The 9,841-nt window shown below is 38.3% G+C and overlaps 1 protein-coding gene across 1 annotated transcript; it reads left to right on the top strand.

Moving 5' to 3' along the window:
• Positions 1–7,464: 7,464 nt before the first annotated feature.
• Positions 7,465–8,063, top strand: MIND_00229500 (uncharacterized protein; the record flags this gene model as incomplete). The annotated part of the gene is made up of 2 exons (XM_037359181.1): positions 7,465–7,599; positions 7,647–8,063. The coding sequence occupies 2 exons, from the start codon at positions 7,465–7,467 to the stop codon at positions 8,061–8,063; spliced, it is 552 nt and encodes a 183-aa protein (XP_037224276.1).
• Positions 8,064–9,841: the final 1,778 nt, after the last annotated feature.

Raw genomic sequence — 9,841 nt, 5'->3', positions numbered from 1 at the left:
CAGTAGCTTATCCAGACACCTTTGTACCTGCTCAAATTCAGGATAAATTCAAAATCTATTCAATGCTATGACAGGAAAGATTGCTTTAATTTGGATATTCCACTTAAGAGTTACGTATAGGTTGGGCAGAACGACCTCTACGTAATTTTGATGCGAGTCAATGTGACTGTAATGTGTTCTTCAACTTCCAGCAGCAAATAGTCATTAAGGCTAATTCCAATACACAATCCCAGCCTGGTATAGCTTGTTGGTCTTATATAAATGCTTATAAGCTTTAATACTAGAATGACTTGTAGTTGACACATATCAATTATGTAAATTGGTCTGAAGGTCACGTTCTTACCAGACCGGTCCCCTCAGAACGTGACTGTGAGAAAAATTTCAAATCACATCAATTCCTTTGAGGCTTGCCTTTTCCCAAATGTCTACTCCAATTGACAAAGTCCCAGAGGAACTCTTATCTGAGATTCTCAAACATACAATTACTCTGCCTAGTAACCATTTATTCCTTGTCAACAATCCAACTTCCTATCCTCCATTGAAGAAAGTAACATCAGCTGTACTGGTCAACAAAAAATGGAACCGTATTGGACAACGCTGGCTTTTCAACACAGTTGTTCTTAATGGCATAAGCAAGCATGACTGGTCTTCTCTGGTTATCCAACTTGAGAAATATGGTATCTGGGTCCGCCATCTCTATATTAGAGCCCCCAGTATGCCAAGATCTCAGCAGCGTGACATGCCTTCAATCCTCTCCGCCTGCAGTTTACTTTCTGTACTCGCGATCTCGCTTGACATTAATGGCGAGGATCTAGAAGCAAGATGCCACATCATAAAAAGCCTTCATTTCATTCAACCACAGACATTCATTCTCTGGGATACTCCACCAACACAAATTCCCCCCTCCAATGGATGCAGAAGAGGAAGAACTGGATACAGAAGGAGAAGAAATAATTAAAGAATTGCAAAGGATAATATTTGAGATGTTAAAAACTATTATTGAAGGATGGTCTAGCTTGGTAAGTTGTTGTTATCACCAGAACTACAGCTTATAAAAATCTTTCAGACCACAATGCAGATTGACTTCAGCAAAAATACAATCCCTATCCCATTCTATCAGGCTGCACACAATTTAACCTGTCTTATTGTCTCCAAGCTTGAGACTATAGATGAAATGTTTCCATTTATGGAGAATCTTCCACTTGCAATTATCCACTCAAGAAATGAGAATGAAGATCCTGAAGTTTGGACATCAAAGGCTTGGTTTTCCCTCTGGAAACAACCGCCTCCCAAACCTGGGTCAAAGCACGCACCACTTGATGTTGATCAATGGGCAAACGATATAGCTCGAGCTAATCCAATTGATGTAGATGCTTGGGCTGAAGGTTTGGATAAGGTCTCTAACTAGCAATTGAAACAAGTAACTAGGAGGATTGTAGCAGGCAGTATTCCCAATTGTTCTTGATAGTATAAGCATCAGTCCTTTAGTGTTGACAATAGTGGCTCACCTCCTGCATCCAACAACCTTTTGACAAGCATAAGTTGACCCATTCCAGCTAATTTTGCATTTAAAACCAAATTATAGTTGTATATAGATTCATCACCTTGAGAACAACATGTTCTGACCCCCAGTCTTCAATAAATTGTTTGCCAGTTGGAGAATGCTCATAAATCAATATAAGGTCAGATTTCTTTATAGAGAATTGTGAGTATTTTAACTGAAAAATAAAGACAAAAAAACCCTTTGGATCACCAATAAGTGTACCTCCTGTTGATATAATTGCACGAAGCAATCTGCGATGAGCTGTACTTCCAATGTAAATTGCACATTGTGGATCGACAAAAAACTTTATCGAGGCTCCGTTTCGATGAAAAAAGGCCATGATTCTGTGACAGTCACATCAATTTTCTTTGAAATGATGTCTCTCGCCCAAGAGCTCTATGATCTTATTATTGAGAGCATAGCTCCAAATGATCCTAATACTCTCATTGCCTGCTCTCTTTCTGCTCGGTCTTTTCGGACTAAAAGTCAAATGATCTTATTTAAAGATTTGATACTCTCCGAAATATCCAGCGCGACACCCAATCTCCATAAACGTAACCGGTCCTACAAAGAGGCTCAAATACACTTCGAAATGCATCCCAATCTTGCACTTTATGTCCAACAAGTCAAAATTATTCTGCATCCTACTCCTTTGCCCAGCACTGAGGCGCGAACTGTTTTTGGCATGCTTTTAAATGTCAAAAACCTTGCCATTGCCTTTGACTACAAGTCAACCCAAAGCAACTGGAACAGTGTCTCATCACAAACAACAACTGCCATTTTAGATTGGCTTACGAACCGAGGACCATCAAATCAGTATCCGCTCCTGGACTCATTGGCTATTTCCAAGATCACCTATTTGCCCTATCAAGCTCTTCCAATTTTGTTTGGGGCTGCAAAGACTCTAACAATGATAGTGGTTGAGGTTGAAGAGGAGGAGAAGAAGAAGAAAAAGCAAAAGATAAAGAAGAAAAAAAACTATATCTCAGAGCAATACTGGGTTTCTGAAGCATCTTAATATTGACAGCAAAACAATCTACCAGCTACTTCTTACCCCATCTTTGCTGGAGTTTGTTTCTGGTCTCCAGAGCTTTAGCATATATGTGGAGGAAAGCAGTCAACTGGCAGCCAACTTAACGCTTTGTCAATATAACGCGTCCACCTTGGAGCATCTATATTTCTATTTTAGTGGTATGCATTCACTATACTCTGAAATAATTTACTAATAAAATTAGGAAATTATTTTACTGCTAGTGGTCCACAGCTCCTAGCACAATTCTCTGGCATCTTTTCTAATCTGGAAAGAGTCACTTTGGACACATTTGGAATCAAGGACTTCAACTTCTATGCAGAGCTGATTAGAGATGGTTTTTCAATCACTGCCACTCCCAATTTACATACGCTGATCTTCGAACACGAGCTAGAAGATCTTGCAGAAGAACTACATATTATATCCGATATGTCTTCTTTGGACTTTGCTCTCAGTCAGCATCCAACTATCCAAATCGTAAAATGGTTTCCCCGAGCTCTACTGAACGATGATCAGGAGACACAGATCAAGCTCTTTTTGGAAAATCTAGCTACATCTTTCCCCTTATCTTCTGTCAAACATTGGAACTTTAGATAAAGGTCTATTTCAACTACATCTTTTATGTGAATATAGTAGTAGATTCTTTGCGGAGCAATACTAGATTCTATAAAAAGATTTAGATATGTGAATCATATTAGTAAAATGTACCTTTCGGAGCTGATAGAGCTGCATCAAAATCCTATCACCCTCTTCATAAAAACTGTTTAGTCTATAATAGTCTATCAGTAGTATATTGTAACAGGGCTTTAAAATCATACTCAGCAGTTTTAGCATTACTAGATGCCACAAGTGCCAAGAAGTCCTTTCCCTCTTCAGTTCCCTGAAGCTTTTCAAGGAGTTTAGGTGGCACTTCTAATTCCTTTTGACCTCTTAAAAGATTAAAGAATAATTTTATGCAATATATCTAGTCAATTAACTTACATGAATTCCACAGGAAATTTCTTGTAGGTAGTCTCAACTTGGCTGAGAGCAAAGGTTATCTGACTGAGAAGCAGCTCAATCTGAGGCCCATTCTTCTGAGACATTGCAAAGCCTTCTTGTTCTGCTTTATCAATTGCAAAAGCTTTGTCTATCAAGATTCTTCTGAGCACTGCTTGTCCAGCTTGAATAGTGATCTTGTGGGTCTCATCAATATCGGGAAGGGTGAGAAGCCCCTTCAATTCTTCAAGCATTTTCAGGGCCCGGGCTGTAGAAGACATGATAAAATTATATAATCAATCAAACCATTCCTTCTTCCTTACCATATCAAATGGATTTATCAGCTGTGTCCTTGCGTTCAGATCTTGTTGCTCTGGATGAAGATATTCTTAAACTTCAACAGCAGCTTGATAATCAAATTAGAAAACGCCAGCATATATCTGCAGAACTTTCCAAAATTCCATATCGAAAGATCTCAGAGGTTCCTACAGAGCTTATTAGTCGCATTTTTAAGCTTTTGCTCTATTCTCAATCACAAGATGAGCTTTTCCAACAGCTCAAAACTCTGCTTGTTGTCTGTACACGCTAGTACCATATTATCATAGAGGATTCAATCTGGGCTACCCTTGCTGTTACCTCTAGAGGAGATTGCAATCATTTTCACTCATGGCTAGCCAAGCCATGTACATTTCCTCTATCAATCGACATACAAAATGCTGAGAAGCATATTGAAATTCTTAATCTGCTTCTTGAGAGCCCAAGGGCATGGAAAAGTTTTTCATGCACTATTGACTTGGCTATGGTCAAGGGTCTTGCAGAGTTGTCTGTTGACAGACTGTCTATCTTAGAGAGTCTTTCTTTGAAGGCTGATCCTCAAGAGTCCTCTTTTGTCATATCTGCATTTCAAAATTGCTTAAAGCTTGATACTCTTACACTTAAGCATCTATCAGCAGCTCAGGTTAAGGTTCCTTGGAATCAGCTACTATCACTTAATTTTCAAGAAAATGAAGCAGATGCTTTATTTTCAATCCTACAACATACTCCGCAGCTGCAGCGACTGGAGATTGCTGTCCAGTCAACATTCAATGCACAAGCTCAAACAATATACTTAAGCAATTTAACAACACTCATTGTGCATCAAAAAATGCTTAATCATGACTCTGGTGCAATAAAAAGCTTGATTTTACCAGCCTTGGATTATCTGGACATAGATCTTGTAGATCAAGCAACCTACAAGCAGATTATATCTCTATGTGATCGTTCAGCTTGCTGTTTAACTTATCTATGCATTCAGCAGGTTGGAGCACAGCAGTATGCTATAGACCTCCTGGATAACAAAACAATGCAGCAACTTACAAATCTTGAAGTGCATGACATCTTTTGGGAGGAAGACTGGTCATTACTTGAGTTTTTGGCTACTGGTAGCTGTCCTAATCTTTCAACACTGACTATTACAATTACACAAGAGCAACTTCCTACTACTGCTATTGCATCCTTCTTTGTGGACCGTAACAAGAATCTCCCAGCAAAGAGCTTGGAAGTTTTTGACTTTATAGTCCTTGAGGACAATAGTCAAAACAAGTTGGAGCTGAATACCAGTTTACAACAACTGTTTCTCAAATATCCATGCAAACTTTATCTGGAGGGTTTAGACTCTAAGGTACAGTTTTTTATACTCAAGGATATTTCATTAACTAACTTGTGATATAGGTTCTTCAAACAGATCAATGATGATATAGTTGGTCTGATTACAAATTTCTTGTATTACCTTTTCATATCAAACCTTCATGTCCGAACCATCTTCAGCAACTATAGCTATAAAGCCCTTGACTTCAGAGGAAGAGGGTAATATGCATTCTTACAAACAATTATGGAAAAGTAGTTCAAGCAAGAACTGAAAAGCCTATTCGTCAGGGTTCAACAGCATCTATGTTAGCTGGAAATGTTGAGCTTGCCTATATGCCTATCCGGGTTAAGCAACTCCCTGTCCCTGTCATAGAGACAATATTTCAGACAACCTCTGCTCAGATTGCAGATGCTGTTTTAGAAATCTATGGAGAGCGCTTTCTAGTCTCTGGCTACTATTCTGCTACTTCTCCAATCAATGGTGGAATCAAACATTTTAGTGGGATTTCTTGGCGAGGAGAGATATCTGTCATTGGATTGGGAAAAGTTATACCCTATCTTGCAACAACAAAGACAATTCATGCACGGCTAGCAGCCAAAAGGTTGGTTTATATGATTTATAATATTGAGCTACTTGACATATTTATAATTAGATTTATGCAGGTATACTTGTATCATATGCGCAGACGCCAGGAGATTCCTACAGTAATGTAGAGAAGTGACTGCTAGAATGAGAGAAAGTTGGATGGAGAATCTGATCTATTGATCATCATCAAACTGATAGTTATCTTCTTTTCTTGAATCGTGTCAATATGCATGAATCTAGTGGTTCTGACTTTACTGGATATGAACAAGAACTGAGTATGTCTGCAAATATATACTTACTGATAGCAACCTTTAAAAGATATAACAGGTTCTAGTATAAGGTTTTTCCACTGCTTAAGTTTTGTAAGTTTCTCTGATGAATCTTTAGATGGTCTGAAGGTATGGAAGCTTATGAATCTTTTTATGGAGCTATAGCTTGTTTGCATAGAAATGACCTCAACACAATCATCAGGCTATTATCTTCGTTTGTTTAAGCTTTTATCAGATGGTGAATACTGATAAAAACAAAATTAGCCATATCTATGCAGTCAGACATGGGGATAATAGATGAGGATGATGAGTCAAGTAGTGAAGATGAGGAGAATAACAGTATCTCTTCTCCTCCATTATCAACAATATCAGGTGGGTGCTTGATATTTTATTATTAACTAAACTTATTTGTGGACAGGAAAGGGCAAACAAAAAGCACAGACTACTAGGTTCTCATCTCAGCAAAGAGTCAATGAATTTCAAAGAGTATGGCATGCATCACAACAATCTGGCTCTATTCAGAATCAGGAGAGTCAAAATAATATTCCAAGTCAGACTGTAAGAGCTATATATATATTGACTAATAGATACTTACTTCTGCTATTCTAGTTTGCAACACAATCTGATATTGAGAATCTGCAGAATCAAATGAATAAAGGACTTCATCAGTTATTTCAATTGATTTCTGAAAACCAATCCTCTCGTCTGTTTCCTTTTACCATATATATCCTTTCTGATATAATATTCAACTTAGGAAACTCTAAACAGAGTTCTAGACAGAGTTCCAGAGCACAAACTCCCAATCTATCCAGAAATCAGGAGTCTGGAGCACCATTCCACCATTCCCAAGTGTTTTCATCAACACCACCACCAGGATCTGCTCCACCAGTGCCTCCTAGGCCTTCACCACCCAGACCTCCACCTCCACCACCCAGACCTCCACCACCTCTACCATCCAGACCTCCACCACCACCACCACCTCTACCTCCATCCCAACCTGGACCCTCAAATCATTATTCATCTCAACACTTTAGTTCCTTCAGCTATCCAGGATTAAGCAGACCCTATCCAGTATCTTCCCCTAAAAAAACTGGTGGTGCAAAGAGACAAAATGCAGATGTTCTGACATTATCAGTAGGCTCTCTTATTTATTATTATATATATATGCTTTGCTGACTTGATTTATTAGAGAAATGTCCGCAAAGAATTTGACAAACTAGTGCCTTATAAATCTCAAATCATTCCCTCTGTGGAACCATATGAGATTGTTGATTTTGAAGTCAATCTTGAGCCACTGGGATATGAAGCCACAACACTTCAATTTTTTCGATTTCATCTAGAGGGAAAAGCAAAATCTCCCTGGAATAAATCTTCAGCTCGTGTCTTTGCAAAATATATGATTCAGGAATATGGCTATCCAAACACATATGCCATGACTAATGCAATTTGCGAGTCCTTTGCAACCTATCTACGGACTATTCAGAAGCGCTGGAGAGAGTCCAAAAAGGAAGCAAGTATTCAATTGCACAACAAGGTCAAAAATCGACGCCAGGTTCGAAAATACCAGGTATGAATATCTATATATACTAGACAGTTTGCTCATCTTTTCTCTAGCTGTTTCACCAACGTCGCTATCTAGCCTATGTTTTTGCTCCATTAAGAAAGCATGCTGATATGCTAGAGCAATTTGGAGTTGATGGCATGTCTAGTGATGAATCAGAGGTTGATGAGGAGGGTGTTATATCCTTCCAATCACATATGCCTGCATGGAGGGCAGAAATTGTGACCATCTGGTTACATTTATTTGATGTGCTCCATTCTATGTTGAGGAAGACTTCTCTTGGGCCCAAGGGGGGTCTGCTCCTAGACAACGTAAACATCTACGGAAGGTCTCACAAACAGCCAGCAGTGTTCCTGGTTTACCTATTAATGCTTATGATTCTCAATGGCAACAAGCCAACTCTCAAACCTGGGCTCAGTTTTTGCAGCCAACAGCACCATATGACTTTTCTCATGATCCATCTGCAATGAAGTATGTTTCTAAACTGATCCTTGCTAAGGCTTTGACTGACCATTTCATTAGCTGGTTCTCATCACAATCCTCAGGAATCTAAGCTATAATAAATATTTACAATCAGTTTTTAGTTATAAAGCCATCTTACTTCAAATGACCATATTGTTTAGTTGTATTTGATTACAAATCATTATCTAATCAGAAGCAGTTTGTCTTATACCACGATCTCTGATAAATGTCGCTACAAACCATAAACCAAATCTTGCAAGCTTTGCTCTATCAAGAAGTAGACAATAGTTCTATCCAAGGTTAGTTTTCATTGAAATATTTCTGCTAAATCTCAAAGTCGAGCTAGCACTTCGCAAAGATCTTCAAAGCATAGATGACACCAGATTTAGACTTGATCAACTCGATAATCTGGTATCTGAGCGACTTTGGAAGCTAATTAAAAGCCAGATTCCAAATGAAATCTGGCTTGAAATCTTTAGACATTATGCAAATTCTAGAGATGCTGATGTGTTTACTCTTGCTCTTGTTTGTCATCAGTGGAAGAACCTGGTCTTATCAACTTCTACTTTTTGGAACAACTTCAATGCCTTTAGGTTTCATTATGATCATCGCAAAAGAAACCATCTAGTTAGATGTTTGCGCTACTCCAACAGCCTTACTCTGGATCTTCGCTCCTGCCTTCCCACTACAGCACTGACTATACTGTCAAAGGCTGCTCCATTCTCAGATAAATGGAAGAGATTATACAATCCTGGTTATTCACCAGATATGTTGACAATACTTCATAATCATCTTCAAGGATGCCAATTCAACAAATTGACTACTCTTGGCATCATAATAGATAATGATTATGATTCGTCTATCCCTCTCTTAGCTTTCAAAGCTACTCCCTTACTTGAAAATTTGGAATTGGGCGGAAGAGCCACACCATCCAATCTAATACTCTCATGGTCTAACTTGAGATCTCTCAAAATTAAGCATCAAACAGTCTATTTGACCATCAAGATTCTTCAAGCAACTCCCAATCTTGAGGCTTTGAGCCTCATGGGCAGTGAGATTTTCCCAGATACTACTGTGCAAGTTTCCACAGAAGAAATCTATTTGCTTAAACTCTCTAAGCTTGAAATAGGTCCTGGCATTCCATTAAACGCAATTGGGGTTCTGCATGTTCCAGCTCTCAAAATACTAGGAATTTCTGGTTTAGGACAAGAAACTTTTCACACTCTATTGAAAATAATCAACAAACATCGTTGCTCAATTGAATCTCTAGATGTGGAGGAGTACCATCATTGGTGGCAGACATTTCAAATGTTACTTGAAACCATGTCTTCTACCTTGCATCAACTATCTGTGCCATTAAAGTATCTGGAAGCATACAGGTACCCCTTCTTCAGACAGGCATTGCATACAAGAGACTTTCTTCCTGCACTCACACATCTTTATATAAAACAGGACAAAGATAGAAAAAACATTCCTATATCTCTTAAACAGATCATAACCAAGCGAACTGACTTAAAAATTTCTGTTGTACATGTGTAGATCAGTTTTTTTTTTCCAATATATATAGGCGAGAAAACTACTGGTTTTTTGTTTGTTTGTATAATTAAATGTCTTAAGGAAGTATGCCCAAGAGTCTGTTGTACTTTAGTATATTGTACATATAAACAAAGCTACCTCAAATTTATGCTATATGTTGTTTCAGATATGGTATATAGACAAATCTGGAACAGTATTGAACCATAGTATACCAGCTTAGTGTGCTAGTAGCATATAGAGTAGTATGAAT

The sequence above is a fragment of the Mycena indigotica genome (genome assembly GCF_014461135.1).
Source record: "Mycena indigotica strain 171206Taipei chromosome Unknown Mind.scaff0002, whole genome shotgun sequence".
NCBI classification, from domain to species: domain Eukaryota; kingdom Fungi; phylum Basidiomycota; class Agaricomycetes; order Agaricales; family Mycenaceae; genus Mycena; species Mycena indigotica.
Note: the sequence above shows the minus strand (reverse complement) of the source record. Positions and strands in the feature narration are given on the sequence as shown.